General features: G+C 28.7%; 1 protein-coding gene across 1 annotated transcript in view; it reads right to left on the reverse strand.

Moving 5' to 3' along the window:
• The window catches only part of LOC101240038 (laminin subunit gamma-1), an 80447-nt gene that overhangs the window by 38271 nt on the left and 25878 nt on the right, over positions 1 to 16298 (reverse strand). The window contains exons 7-12 of the mRNA XM_065790614.1: positions 15157 to 15402; positions 14658 to 14838; positions 8881 to 9030; positions 8421 to 8699; positions 1654 to 2002; positions 1269 to 1518 (exon numbers count right to left, since the gene is read on the reverse strand). Of these exons, the coding sequence (XP_065646686.1) occupies positions 1269 to 1518; positions 1654 to 2002; positions 8421 to 8699; positions 8881 to 9030; positions 14658 to 14838; positions 15157 to 15402 (1455 nt within the window). The remainder of the gene's footprint in view (positions 1 to 1268; positions 1519 to 1653; positions 2003 to 8420; positions 8700 to 8880; positions 9031 to 14657; positions 14839 to 15156; positions 15403 to 16298) is intronic.

Below are 16298 nucleotides of genomic sequence, written 5' to 3' on the forward strand. Positions count from 1 at the left end.
CAGCCGTTGATACCCTTGCTTTGGCCCAAATTTCACATAGCTGTTGAATTGCAAGTTTAACAGCTTCTTTTTGTGACAGTTTTTCATTCTTATGATGGTGAAAATAAACTTTCAAAACTTCACGAGTCGTTGGCTGCCTTCGACCGTCAAATGTATCTTGTGGCTCACCAATTAATAAAACAGTACTTACGGCACGTGTTACAGCCATTGCTATTTTTTAACCTTTATAAAGTAAGCAAATAAACATGGATCAGTATTATTCAGTAATTTTGAAAACAATCTCTAGTACTTTATTTATAAATTGAATATTTGAGAAACTTATTGTGAAATTATAAATATCAGACTAGTGTGTAATTTATATAGAATATTTAATATTTATTTCACTGCATAGGATATTTAATATTTACAAATGTATTGTGCTATTTTTTTAAATAAGTAAGTTTGTTGGAATATATTTGAAAACAATGGTTAATATTAAATAATAGTATTGCATAGCAATAGCAATGCATAAACTCGTAAACCGGTATTCCATACAAACTTCAGGTGCTTTGAGGCAGTACTAAACATAATAGAATCACAAAAAAGTATGAGCACTTGATTAGACATAACTTCTATTTTTTGTCTATGGTATATGAACCACCCTAATATACACACACACACACACACACATATATATATATATATATATATATTTATATATATATATATATATATATATTTATATATATATTTATATATATATTTATATATATATATATATATATATATATATATATATATATATATATATATATATATATATATATATATATATATATATATATACAACTTAATGAGGTATTTTTTTAAATACTTTTACTAAACATAATAGAATCACAAAAAAGTATGAGCACTTGATTAGAAATAACTTCTATTTTTTGGCTATGGTATATGAACCACCCTAATATATACACACACACACACACACACACACATATATATATATATATATATATATATATATATATATATATATATATATATATATATTTATATATATATATATATTTATATATATATTTATATATATATTTATATATATATATATATATATATATATATATATATATATATATATATATATATATATATATATATATATATATATATATATATATATATATATATATATATATATATATATATATATATATATATATATACAACTTAATGAGGTATTTTTTTAAATACTTTTACAAAATAAGCAAATATTTTAATTTTTTCTTTACTTTATATGAAGTAAAAGTAGGATGTGTAGCTGGTTGTCTTGGTAACACCATAACTAGCTTAAAATTTAATCCTTTCCCTTTTATAATTACATCTCCATCATTTGTAGGATCCATTGGGTTAGCATCATCATATTGAGTTAAATCAAATGTGATATAGTACATATAGAGTGAGCGTTTACTTCCAAGAAAAATGCTTGGAGCTGAGAAAAACAAGGTATCACTATTTGTATCAGTTAGTTTTGCAAAGCCTCTAAATAATAAAAATAAAACACTATGACACTATTATGACACTAAGAACAAAACAAGTTTTTCTAAAAAATATATAAATAAATTCTTTTAAAAAAAAATTGTTTTTCTTTAATAAACGTTTGTAAAACAACCAAACCTATCAACTGAATAAAGTGGTGCCCAGTCCCACTCTAACTTGCCACTATCTTTACCATCAATATCAACTGAAGTCCAGCCTTCTAAGCCAACATTATTTTGTGTTGTAGAAAACAGAGTACTAGCTGAAGTCAAATAATAATCACTGACTGCATCACACTCACTTGTTTTTCCAGAGCAATAACACTTTAAACATGTGTTTGGAAAATCACTACTAAAACCATAGTACCCTATTGTGCATTGATCACATTTTATTCCCATAACTAGGTCTTTACAAGTGCATGAGCCTGTTGTTGGGTTACATTTATTACCAGCTGTACCAATAGGATTGCATAGACAGGTTTTACATCCTAGAAAATAAAAAAGAAACCATTAAATTAAAAACTTACATTTAAATAGTATTATTATTAAAATTATCAACCAATCTAATTTATTTAAGTAATTATTAATTTAATTAAATATTTATATGATAATTTATTTCTTTATCTATTTATATGTGTATTAACTGTTTATTTATTTGTGTAATTAACTGTTTATTAACTTTTCTGTGTTATTGTTTATTTATTTTATTAATTTATTTAAACTTAACAGTTAGAATCAGGAAAACAAGATAAAGGAAGCTAATTACTAACAACTGATGTTTGAGGAAAAAACTGGATGAATAAGAATTTTTAGAGGACTTAGGAACAGCCACAGTAAAAGGATGAGAATTAATAGAATGACAAGTAACACGAGAATGAATTTTAGTAAACCGCACCTGAGGTGCTAGCTCCTTAGAGAAGTGCCCATTATAGTATTTATAGAAAAGAGAAATAGAAGCAACATTATGATGATGTGATAATGGTTGGAGGTTGGTTGCAAAAACAGGTCCAATTATGTTTACATTACGCTTTTGCACCTTGTCTAAAAGAGAAAGGGCATCATTGAAAGATCCATCCCAGATAAGGCAACAATATTCCATACAAGGGCAGATTTGAGATTTATAGAGATAAAGAATAGTATACAAAGTAAGAAAGTGGCGAGCACAATAAAGAGATGCAACCCTAGCAGATGCTAATTTTGCAATCAATTTGATATATGGTTTTTCAAGGAAGATCAGTAGTAAAAGTTAATCTTAGAAGATCAAGAATAGATGACTCATTGAGTACATTACCATTAATAAATATAGGAAGATCTAGATAACTGCAATAACGATTACCTGAAAAAAAAAATTTTTTATCAGAGTTAAAGCTCACCAGCCACTGTGAGCCCCGTGCTGTAGCAGAAGTGAGATCCTCTTCAAGCTCAAATGCCCCTCCAAGCAATCAGAGAGTGTTGGCTTTTTGTCATGACAAGAATAAATAGTAGTATCATCAGTTAACAATGCCACCTTAGATGTGAGAATACCTGGAAGATCATTAACGTAAATTAAAAAGAGTATAAGGCCAAGAATAGAACCTTGAAGAACCGCTGAGGTGACAGGATATTAAGAAGAGTGCTGTCCATCGAGAACAACTTTAATACAACGATTGGTAAGGAAGGATTCAATTAATAATATAAAACTTCGCAGTAATTACTGTTAGCAAATCAGCTGTAGAACATGAAGATTGAAATCCATTTTGATGATCAAAAAGTAAGTAATTAGATTCAAGATGAGAGATTAAGCATTTGTAAATTAAAGACTCAAAAACCTTACTTAGATAGATAAGAAGACTAATGGGACGATAGGAAAAAGACTAATGGGACAGTAGTTAGATAAGTCAGATTGCTCTCCAGAATTTTTGAAAATAGGGAAAATAGATGTCACATTCCAGCAGGCTGGAAAACAAGACTCCGATAGGCACTTGTTAAATTTTGAAAGTATAAAAGCTCCTGAGAACACTTCTGCAAGACTACAACAGTTATGTTGTCTGGTCCACAAGCTGTAGAGGAGTCTAAGCAGGAAATCACTTTAGATACAGAAACTGGAGTGATACGAATGTTGAGCAATGGATCAACCTGTTTGTCTGCTATATCAAGTAGAACACAAATAGTGGAATCAAGAGTATATATCAATGGCATTGATGAAAAGTTTTTTTAGCAAACAATTCAGCTTTGTCCTTAGGTGAGGTGACAAAACTTGAACCATACAAGAGAGGTGAAATAACAGATTTGCCTATATTATAGATACTGTTAAAGATTCTCCAGAAGTCACAAGAGCCTAAATTTTGGAATGAAATATAAATTTGTTTTGCTGATAGATATTGAAGTAATAGTTTCGATTGGAAATTGCAGCTGCACAATAAACAGAAAACCATGGAGAAGAGTGAGGCTTGACTTGGAATTATCGAGAGGAAATAAAAGATTCCATGCCAACTTGAATCTAAGAAGTTATGCAAAAAGCATATTTGACAGCAGACGAAAAGATTTCTACCCTAGGGCCATCACAAAGAAAATCATGGAAAGAGTCCCAGTCAGCTTTAAGGTAGTTGTAAGGGGTACCATGATAAGGGGATTCTGATGATAAAGAAAAAAGAGATAATAGTTTTAGAGAGATCAAACTGTGATCAAAAGCATATAAGGGTGAATGTGGAGAAACTGAGCACTGACTAGGATTAAAAACAAGACATAAGTCGAGTAGAGAAGGCAAATTATTTAGATTGTGTGGAAAGTGAGTTGGTAAGTTGACTAATTGAGTTAGAGATTGAGAAAGGCAAAAGTTGTGGGCCTTAATGTCTGCAGAATCACTGACACTAGAGCAAAGCTATTTAGTGTGATGAGCATTAAAGTCACCAACAACAACAATTTTGGCTGAAGAATACGGAGAGAGAGCTTGGTCAATTTGATCAGAAATAACATCAAAAGTGTGCAGTCTTTAGATGAAGGAGAGTGATGTAAAACAAAGAGAAAAGCGATAGAGTCAAGTGGTGCTAAACGAAAGCACAAAAAGAATAGTCTGTGGATTCAAACTTAGTTTCCTGACAAATGGGTGAACTTTTATGAATGTAAATGCCCAGACCAAGCATGTAACTATTGGAGTCTTTACAAATTAAAGGAAGATAACCATCAACACTAAGATCGCAAGATGAGACAACTGAACTAAAATTAGTCTTATAAAGAGCAGATAGGTCTGGTGAACTTTGCAGGAGATAAGACTCAACATAAAAAAAGTTACTTCGAAGACCACAAACATAAGTGAATGATAGATTTAGAGAACTTGGTGTTGATGATGGTGTTTAGAGTTTAGAGTTTTTGGTACTTTAGACATTTTTTAATTTGTTAAAGAACTCGACTCAAAGCACAGATAGTACTCAGTATACTATTTAATAGCCCAAACAATTGCTTCATTACTATTAATAAACCCATCCATGCGTAACATGGCACTGTTAGTACTCTGATATTTTACAGCTGTTGAAGGAATCAGCCTCTCTGTGAGCTACCATAGAGTTCGGGAAAGCAGCCGGCCTCAGAACCATAAAACTGAGTTTTAGAGCTGTACCCTTATTTTAATTTAAAAAGGAACTAGAACTTACCTACTGGTAAAACAATGTGCAAGTTTTACAACTTACAAACTATGTACCAATCCTTACAACTATCAAACTATCTGCCAGTCCCTTCAACTATTAAACTATTTGTAAGCCCTTACAACTATAAAACATTGTGCCAGTTATTAGAACTATCCAACTATGCATTTAAGGTCCATACCTTAGAACTATCAAATTATGCGTCTGCCATTACTATTGATAAATTATGCTGGTCCTTAGTATTGTCAAACGATGTGTCAAAATTTAATTTCTATATTTTCATAGAAAACTTCTTTAAGATAATATCATTATGCAGCTAAAAACATACCAACAATCTTTGTTGATCTCTCAATTAAAAGCTTAGGTTTTATCTCTCTTATATGTGATAACAGTAAAAAAACATGCAGGACATGATTTTGTGTTACATAATACCAGTAAAAAAATGACATAAAACCTTAATAATAATAAAATACTGCGCATGACGCGAGTTTTTAGACAAGGTTTTCATTTTAAGTAAATTAAAATGAATCTTAGTGAAGCGTAGAGTGAGGTTAGTTGAGCGTAAGAACAAATGGAACACGTATTTTACATCACAACTCCATAGGAATTGTGATGTAAAATACAAGTATCCATTTTGTAAATAACAAAAACTTAAAGAAAAAGTGCCAGAACTTTGGTAAATTCAATTAGTTTTAATTTACGCTACACAAACTCAAATTTAAAAATTTTTAAATGTAAAATTTTAAAATATAAAAAATTTAAAATATGCTTCAACTTTAAGCATTGTTATTAAATACTTTAAATATAAAAGCATAAGATTTAATATTCTTGGGGATATGTTGATAACAAATTTAAATTTTAAACTAAAGAAAACTAAACAATAGCAAAAGTGCTATTGTTATTTACTTTAATTTTTTTATATAAAATATTTGATTTGATGAGTAAAATATTTGACCATTGTTAAATTAAACATGTGAGCTCTATTTGACAGTAAAATAATTTGGATTATGTAAATAAATTCATGGTTAAATTAAGATTTTACAATGATTTTATCATGCGATAATGAGAAAAACCTTAACTTTCGGAAACATTAAAATGACTTAAATTTATTTTAATATTAGAGGTTTATTTATTAGAATATTAATAAACGTTCATGTGTCTAATAAATGAATATTAATAAACTTTCATGTGTCTAATAAATGAATATTGATGTATATTCATTTGTTAAAAGCTGACAAAAAAACAAATAAAATTTGACTAATCATTCATTTTCCACTATGGATTTGTCAAAATAAATACTCATATTTAAAAATAATAATTTTAAATCAGGCTTTAAAGTTCAAGATAATGGTATAAAATAATATTTTTATGTTTTATGGCACTTTGTAGCTATTTAACTTTTTTTTCTTCTCTTACTTGCACCATTAAAGTGTGTAAAATACAAAAGTTTTAATAACTGTTACTAATATTTTTTGCTATGTAAATTAAGTATAAAATATTTTAAGAAATGTAGATTTTTTATTCAAAGAAAGACTATTTTAAAGTTTTTATCCAAGATTTTTTATCTCTTATTTTTAATTTAAGACAATGCTAAGCAACAACCATTAAATTTGCTTTATTGCCTTTTGTTTCAGAAAGTTTGAATGAAATCTTGACAAAATTTAATAGCATGTTCTTCAGTGTAATTTAGAGCAAGAAGACCAGTGACAGTTTTTTTTAAATCTTTTATAATCTGGAAATAAGTCCCAGCTTAATGAACTGGTTTTCAGCCATTCTATTTGATGTAATGCATTTTTTTAATAAGCCATCAATAAATCAGCTATGAGGTCTAAAAAATCTTTAATCATCATATAATATTTAACTAGGCCTAATAATTAATTTTATTATCAGGCCTTGTCAAAAATTATAAGATAATTAATTATCAGACTATGTTAAAAATTATGTGACAACTAAAGATTTTTTGGACCTCAAAACTGGTTTTTCAATGATTTATTAAAAAAGGTTTCAGCTCCAAAAAATCATTAACTATCATATAACTAGGTCCATGCCTCATTAAAAAACATTCCACAGCTAGCATTGTTATTCTAAAAACTTTTTTTTTATTTTGAAATATTCAAATGATCTTTTAATATAGTTTATACGACATTTATTCAGAAAATATTAATGTAAATTTTTTGTTAAAGAAACTAATTATTTTATATAAATTTTTTTTTAAATAAATGTTTTCGAATTAAATTTAATTTAAAAAAATTAATTTTAGTTTTGAAGGAATGTAAAATAGTAAAACATAGAGTGTAAAATTTCAAAGGAAGGTATTATCGTATCACAATATTTATTAAAGAATAAATGTTTTTTTTATCATCTGCTAACTAATTCATTACATGAAACATAAATCTCTTTATTGTAGATTAAAATATGTGAAAGCGAAAAAAAAATTTAGTTTTTTCTTTTAAAAAAAGGTAGAAATGTTTTTGTTTAAGAGAATTCTTTTCACAAATAAATTTATTAATTTTTGTTTCTTATTAATTCAATATCAAAGTTCTTTTGACACAATTTATTTAGAACATAAATTTTTGTTTACGAAAATCTTATTGGTAATTAAAATCTATAAATTGTTTATAATCTTTATTTAAAATATTACATACAATTACTTGAAAAAATAATAAGTTGTGATAAACAAAAGATTATGTTAATAATAAGATTTTTTTTTAAGAAATAAATTATAAGAAAGTATAATCTTTTTCAAATACCGAATTTCATCAGTAATTTTTGTTATATAAGTTTCATCAGTAATTTCATCAGTAATTTTTGTTATATAAGTTTAAATAACTTTTAATGTTGTTTAAAATTAATTACAAAAAAATTGTTTTTTTTTAATTCTTTCTATTCCTTTCTAAGTCAACAATCTTGTTTCTAAATCGAAAATCAAAAGTAGAAGATTTAATTAAATTAAAGATATAACTAAAAACTAAAACTAAAAACATTTATATTTTGATAGTTTAAACCATGAAAAAATATTTTTAAGTCAATTTAAATTTAGATTGAACTGAATTAAGTCAGTTTAATTTTGGACTGAATAACTTATTTAATTATTTTTCTAACATGAAAAACTTTACAAAGAGATATTTTTTTGCAACAACTGCTTGTTGTCATTATTTTTAATTACACAAAAATAAACAAAAATTTCAAAATTTCACAAAAAAAATGTTCAACATTTTATTTTTTCTCTTTTAAAGAAAAAAAATTCTATTCACAAGAATTTCTTTTTTAATTCTTTTTATTTTACCTGATACCGAAAGATCATAAAACCCTGGAGCACAAGATTCACATTTCAATGAGCCTACACCAGGTTTGCATTGACATTGTCCAGATTCATCACATTGAGAGCTTGTTGCATATAATGCTGAGCATAAACAAGGCCTGCATCCAGATCCAGTAGAAATCCCATAATATTGTAAAGCACATTGGTTACATGTACGACCAATAACATTTGGGTTACATTGACATTGCCCAGTGTTGTAATCACAATCTTGATTTATTGAGCCAGCTGTGTTGCAATTACAAGCTAAATAACAATAAAATGATCAATTGAAAAAATGTTTTTGTAAAGATAAATAACATTAAAAAATTCATTTGAAGAAAAGAGTTTGAATGAAAATAAATAAAATCAAAATTACCATTTGTAAAAAAGAGTTTTTTGTGATGATTTACATAAAAACAAAATGTTAAAAAATTGAAATACTCACGCACACATCCAAGTCCAGAAGAAAAGTTATAATGCTGTGGCAAGCATGACATGCATGTTCTACCATATATGTTTTCCTTGCAGTTGCACTGACCACCATATATGTTACAAACATAAGAATTAATGCTGCCCAAACTGTTGCATCCACATGCTGTAAAAAAATAAAATAAAGAATTTTAAAATGTTCCTAAATTATAACAATAAACTTTTTGATAAAAAACCATGTTGAGAGGTTTATATATATATAATAAATGTTTGTCTCCCTTAAAAAGAATCTCCCTTAAAAAGAAATCTGTTTAACTTACTGAGATATTGTTATAATAGAAAGTCTTTATTTATTTTTACATATTTATTGATTATTTTATATATTCATTTATTTTTACATATTTTAATGTTTTTTTTATATATTCATTTACTTTTACATATTTTAATGAATTTATTAAAATTCATTAAATCATGTAAAAATTAAATAATTAAAAAAGATTTTTAATGTTAGCAAAAAGCTTTTACAGAGCAAATAATATAAAGACTGTTCAGAATGATGATGACACATGGGTTTTTTGACAAGGGGTTCACAAACATTTTGTGAAACCCTTGATCAATTTTGATTATTTTTAAAATGGTTTAAAGCAAACTTAACTTCTTTTCAAATAATAAAACTGTAAATTTAAAAAACTTGATTGTGAAATTTATACTTTTTTTCAAATTAATTTATTTGAAAAAAAGTATAAATTTCAAAGGAAAACTGTCAGAAGTACCATCAAGTCATGGAGTAAAGTTTGGCCGTTTGAAAAAAGATGAGAAACAAAAATAGAGGTTATTCAAGTTTAAACTTTAATCAAAAAGTGATTAGGTGTATTGATGCAAATCCAGAGTACTTTGTTCAGGATATCAAAAAAAAAAAAAAAAAACAGGTGATCACAAGTCTACAATCTATGAAGTCAAAAAGAAATATGGTTACAAGACATACACTAAGCAGAAACTCAAAAGATCCCAATAGCACTCAGCGAAGATCATAAAATTGTCAAAAAATGCTATGAGAAAATAATTAAAGAAATCAAAAGTGCATTAATAATGGATGATGAATCCTACTGAACTACTGACTGTTTGTCACTCTCAGTTCCCAATTGAATGACATCAACGAAATGGCATTGATTTTGTCCCTAAAAAAATGAATCTGGCAAACATGCCACAACTTTGCTCAACTGAAAAAGTTTGTTGATACAATTCTTTATCGCTTGAAAGGGGCTGTAACTTTTTAGCTTAGATAAGGTCTGACCAGCGATGTGTAGAGTCTTTTACAAATTTGTTTGTTTTTATAGATAAAAGCTTTCTTTAGTTGACCGAGGACAGAGTTAGCTTTTGATGGTATTATTTTGACATGCATATCCCATTTGAAGTTTTGTCAAACGCAAAATCTCTTTCGTTATAAAAAGAATAGAGAAGTTGAATCAAGATTTAATATTTGTGATTGGGGTTGTCCTTGTTGAGTCAAGATTTAATACTTGTGATCGAACAAACATGAAACATAAGTTGCATAAGAAAATTAAGACAGAAATCAATCAATTTCTTAAAAAACAATAGTTATATATGAGTTATTTTTAATACTTTTAATTTATCCCTTTTTTTTACATTTGTTTTGTTGATGCTTTTTTTTTGTAAATACATAATTGAACTAATAATTAGTAAATATTTAGTTCGTTTACTAAAGTGATTACTAACTAGTTAGTTCTAACACATATAAAATATAAATATGAAACATAAATGTATATATGAAATATAAATGTGTATATGAAACTAAATGAAATTTTTTTGAAACTGTAACTATGACAGCCCAAATGTGATAACAGTATTTCCATATAGAAACAAAGAAGAGATTTTTAGAGGTAGGGAATAGAGAATAGAGGAAGAGAATGGAATCAGGAGTAATAACGAGCACAATTAATAGAAACTTAACAGATACTGACATTGCAATCAATTGCATATATGAATTCCATGTGAGGTCATTAGTGAATGATAATTCAAAAAGACATGATGAAGAAGACTCAGTGAGAGGGTTGCCAATCATTAATATAGGAATGTCAACAATATTGTGGCAGTTGTTTGCAGTAAATAATTGAGTTTTGTTAGAGTTAAAATTCACAAGACACAACAAGTCCCAAGCTGTTACAGAAGAAATATCAGATTAAAAATAGGTTGCCTGTTCCAGCCTTCGGATTTAGGGTCGACATTTGGCAATGCGGACCCAACTACCAACTTTAAAGTGTTTGAGATCAGCAAAAAATTGCCAACCTCATTTCTATATTTTTTAGTAAAATCTTTTTGTTGAAATAATTTTGCCAACCTGATGCTGACCTCTAACAGTTTAAGGCCGGCAGTGTATTGCTGATCTCATTTTTCTTAATTCCAAGAGCTGTTGTTCCAAGAGACCAAAAACAGAAGAATTTTTTGTCAAGACAGGATGATAAAGTTGATAAATCATCATCAAATAAAGCCACTTTAGATGTAGGATTGTTGAGAAGATCATTAATGTAGATAAGAAACGATACAGGACCAAGGGTAGAACCTTGAGGTACCCCAGAAGTTACTGGACATTAAAAAGAGTGTTAGCCTTCAAGGATAATTTTAAAACTTCAAAAAGAAAATGATTTAACAATCTCTAAAATTTTGCCAGACCATATGAACCAAGTTTATGGAGAAGACCCGTATGCCAAACTTTATCGAAAGCTTTTGATTTGTCAAAACAGCTCTTGCCTCATTGCCTCCATCTGATGCACAATATAACTATTTCATTTGCGATATAATTATAGTTACAACAGTTAGAAAGTCAGTTGTAGAATAAGAAGATTGAAAACCATTAATTAATTAGTAAATTATTAGACTCAAGATAGAATCTTAAAAATTTGTTGATTCAAGACTCAAAGTACTTGCTAATAATAGAGAGAAGACTGATTAAATGATGGTGAGAGGGGTCAGAATGTTCTCCAGAATTTTAAAAAACTTACCACAATTTCTTTTTCCATTTTCCTAGCAGGCAGGAGAACAAGATTTAATAAATATCGAATAGTTTAGAGAAAATTAAAGAGAGAGTAATTAATTCATGAGTCTGATGTAATAACATCAGACTTATGAATTAAAGATGGAATGTTTGACTAATCTTTGTTAATGACAGTGTTGAAAACTTTCAAGAGAAAAGTCTATAGAGCCTAACTTCTGAGGTAAGAGATTGAGATATATATCCCAGTCAACTGGGATATATAAATATCCCAATATAAAATAAATAATGGAGTTTAGCATCAGACAGCACCTTTTTACATTGATTTCTTGCAATAATAAAAAGTGTACTCTTAAAGGAGTTTTTTTTTTAAAAAGTTAAAAAAAAATATTATTATCAGATATAGCAACTGCACAAAAAGATGAAAACCATAAATTAGAATGAGGCTTGACTTAAAATCAACAAGAAGAAACAAAAGATTTCATACCTACCGGAATACAGAAAGTTATGTAAGAGACACATTTATCAGCCGAGAGAAGAAAAAAATCAGCCAAAGGACAGTTGCAAAGAAAATCACAAAAAGAATCCAAGTTAGCTTTAGGGTAGTAGTAAGTAGTGCAATAAATAAGTTGAGTCTAAAGAGGTACAAGAACTATAGAAATCATTGTATGGCCCAAAATACCTAAAGGACAACATGGAGATACTGTACACAAGCTAGGGTTAAAGACAGGACAAAAACAAAGAAGTAAAGGTATTTGTTTAGGTTTGTCAGGAAAATAAGAATAAGGTTGAGTATCTGAGTTAGAGATTGAGAAACACAGGAAATATGAGCTTTTGTGCCAGCAGTATCAGTGGTGTTAGAGCCAAGAAATTCAGTGTGATGAGGATTGAAGCCACCAATAACACCAATATTAGCAGAGGGATAAAGAGAAAAGGGCTCTGTCAATTTGATCAAAAATTACATCTAAAAGAGTGCAGTCTTAAAAAAAAGAGGAAGTGATAAAGAACAAAGAGAAAGATGATTGAGAGAAAAGGTGTCCAATTGTGACGCAGTGGTATGAGATCTGGCTCAGAACAAAGATGTCGGAGGTTTGATGCCAGCTCTAGCCCATTGTGACATTGGTAATGAAGGAGGCATGAACTTACTAGTTAAATGCTGTTCCATGGTGCTCTGTGATAAGGACTTCTGAAAGCCTTAAAAACCACAACAACAATAAAAAAGAGGTGCTAAGCGGAAGCACATAAAAATATGGTCAGAGAATTCTAACTTGATTTCTTATCAAAGGAGCTATCAATACTAAGATTCGGTTTTGAAAAGAAAAAAGAATGGTCAAAGGATTTGAATCTGATTTCACAACAAAGAAGAAACAGCTAAATTTTTCACAAGTAATTTTTCACAGAGCAAGTAAGTCTGGTAAATTTTGCAAGAATAAGATTCAACTGATTGAAAGTTACTTCAAAGACCATGAATACTTGTAAGAGGTAATTGAAACAGTTAAGTGGTAGTGATGATTTTTTATGTTTAACATTTTGGTCATTTGGTCATAATATAAGTTAAAAACAACTTGACTCATTCATAGATGGAACTAGACAAGTAATGAGCTATTCAGTTGCCTCAGTCCAGCCATATATTAATCTATAATAATAACCCAACGAGGTAATTTAGGGCTAAATATGTGGCCTCAACAATGCACACCAAAAGCACTAACAAGAACACCATCCATTTTTAACATGATACTGTTAATACTCTGATATTTTACAGTTGTTGATGGAATCAGTATTCCTGAGAGCTATCACAGAGTTCCAGAAACCTTACTACCAGCTGGTCTCAGAACTGAGAGCTGAGTTTTAGAGTATTACCCTCATTAGGAGGCAACAGGAAGAGATGCATAGCCACAATCGAAGAAGCACAAGCAAAAAACTAACAAGTCAAAAAGATCCTGCATTTATACTTGACAGGAAACAATGTAACACAGATTTTATTATATAGAATTTTAAGTTTATTTCTCTTAGCATTTACCTAGAAAAGATTTATACAATGCCTTTTATAAATGTTTAAAAAGAATTCTTTGACTCCTGAATATGTTTATAAATGTCTAAAATAATTTTTTTAACTACATATGTCACAGAAATACTTTAGAAACTTAAATAATGTTTAATGTAAATGTTTATCAATTAAGGTATGTAAATACTTCTGAATAATTATGAAGTAAGATAAGGTATTTAAATCCATGAATGCAAGAATTCAATAATGTTATGTTAATACAAAATTAACAAAAAAAATCATAAAAATAATGATAAAAATTAGGAAAGTAATGCAAAAATCTGTGTAACAATCATTCCCTAACATTTGTATACAAAAAATAAATAATTTTTAAATGGGTAACGACTTAATATTACTTTTTTTTTGATTGATGACATGATTTGCAAGATATTTTCAGATTTTATTCTAATCTTAAAACAAATTATTTGTCATAGAACTTAGTTATGCTGCATTTTTTTTTTTTTTAAACTATTCACCTCCCCAAGGCTGAGAAGGTTACTACAGTCAAGAAGGCTACTTTTGTGGTTACAACCCTCTCTCAACTCTATAACTCCAAAACATGAACCTCAACAAACAAGGCTGCTGCAAGGAGAAACAAATTGAGCACGGTATTACCAGGGACATGGTGGGGATCGAACTTGAAACTTCCCGCTTAAAAGGCAAGTGCTCTACCACTACACCACTACCGCATGAATATAAACTATATAAAAATAAAAACATAAAAGTAAAAAATCCATACCTAAAGCTTGCTCATATATAGATCCATAACTGTATGCTAAAGATTTTGCACCAACTAATTCTTGTGTAGCCCATAACACTCTAGAGGAGGCTACTGAATAAAACTGTTTAAATGTTGTTTTCTGATCAGAATCAAGCAGCAAATAACGACTCTGTGATTCATAGAATGGCATCAGTAACAACTAAAAACATAGACAGCTTTAATTGAATAAAAAAGATACTGTAATCAATGATGATGATGTTGATGATGATGATGATGATGATGATGATGATGATGATGATGATGATGATGATGATGATGATGATGATGATGATGATGATGATGATGATGATGATGATGATGATGATGATGATGATGATGATGATGGTGATGATGATGATGATGACAATGATGATATTATATAAACACACACGCATATATGCTACATCTTATGCAGTAAAATATTTTTCAATATTAAATTTAAGATATAACTTTTCTTTTGTAATTAAAAAAAACATACCCCAAGAATAAAAACTTTAGCTCTATTTTTTGCACTTCCAGGAGGAAACCATAAAACAACATTGTATGTTCCGACACTTAAACAAAGACTTCCAAAGCTTTGTGTTTGTGTTTCAGGATCTAAGCTACCACTTAATGTTACTGCAAGACTACTTGAAATCATTGTATTGCCATCATCACATGAATATGGAAAAAACTGACTTTGAATTGCAACTTGCATACTTAATCCAGTAAATATATCTCTACACTTAGGAAAAAAAAAATTTTAATATTAACTTGATAATAAAAAATAAAAAAGTAATATATCATATAATGTAAAATTTCCTAAATCAGCATGTAACCATGACTGATCACTATGATCACAATGTTCAATTATCTAGACATAAGTTTAAAAAAAGCATTTATAAGATTTTTTTCTTTAGTAAGGTTCTTAATTATAGTACTTTTTAAAAAACATTCTAAAGATAACATAAAAACTGTAGAATTTAAAGTTTTTTTTATTTATCACTCTTTATACCAATGAATATTTTTAATTTTCTTAGTAAATATAAATATGAGTAATACCTAAAGATAAGGTATTACTTATATTTATATTTAATAAGATATATAATAAATACTAACACATCAAGTCTGTATAGCTTTGCTACATTTGCATGAATGCGGTAGTGGTGTAGTGGTGTAGTGGTAAGGTGCTCGCTTCATAAGCGAGGGGTTCCGAGTTCGATCCCCACCACGTCCCTGGTAGTACCGCGCTCAACTTGTTTCTTCGCGCAGCGGCCTTGTTCCTCAAGGTTCGTGTTTCGGAGTTATTGAGTTGAGAGAGGGTTATAACCACTATTAAGTAGCCTCCTCATCTGTAGTAGCCTTCTCGGCATTGAGGAGGTGAATAACAAAAAAAAAAAAAAAAAAAAAAAAAAAGAATAAATATAGCGTTAAGAGAGTTAAATATAGCCAAAATCAAACTATTTAAAACCGTCTTTAACTTTTTTTTTTTTTAACTATTCAGCTCCCCAAGGTTGAGAAGGCCACTACAATCGAGGAGGCTACTTTTGTGGTTACAATCCTCTCTAAACTGTATAACTCCGAAACATGAACCTCGATGAACAAGGCCATTGTGAAAGAAACAAGTAGAGCGCGGTACTA

The sequence above is a fragment of the Hydra vulgaris genome, chromosome 02 (genome assembly GCF_038396675.1).
Source record: "Hydra vulgaris chromosome 02, alternate assembly HydraT2T_AEP".
Taxonomy (NCBI): Eukaryota; Metazoa; Cnidaria; class Hydrozoa; order Anthoathecata; family Hydridae; genus Hydra; species Hydra vulgaris.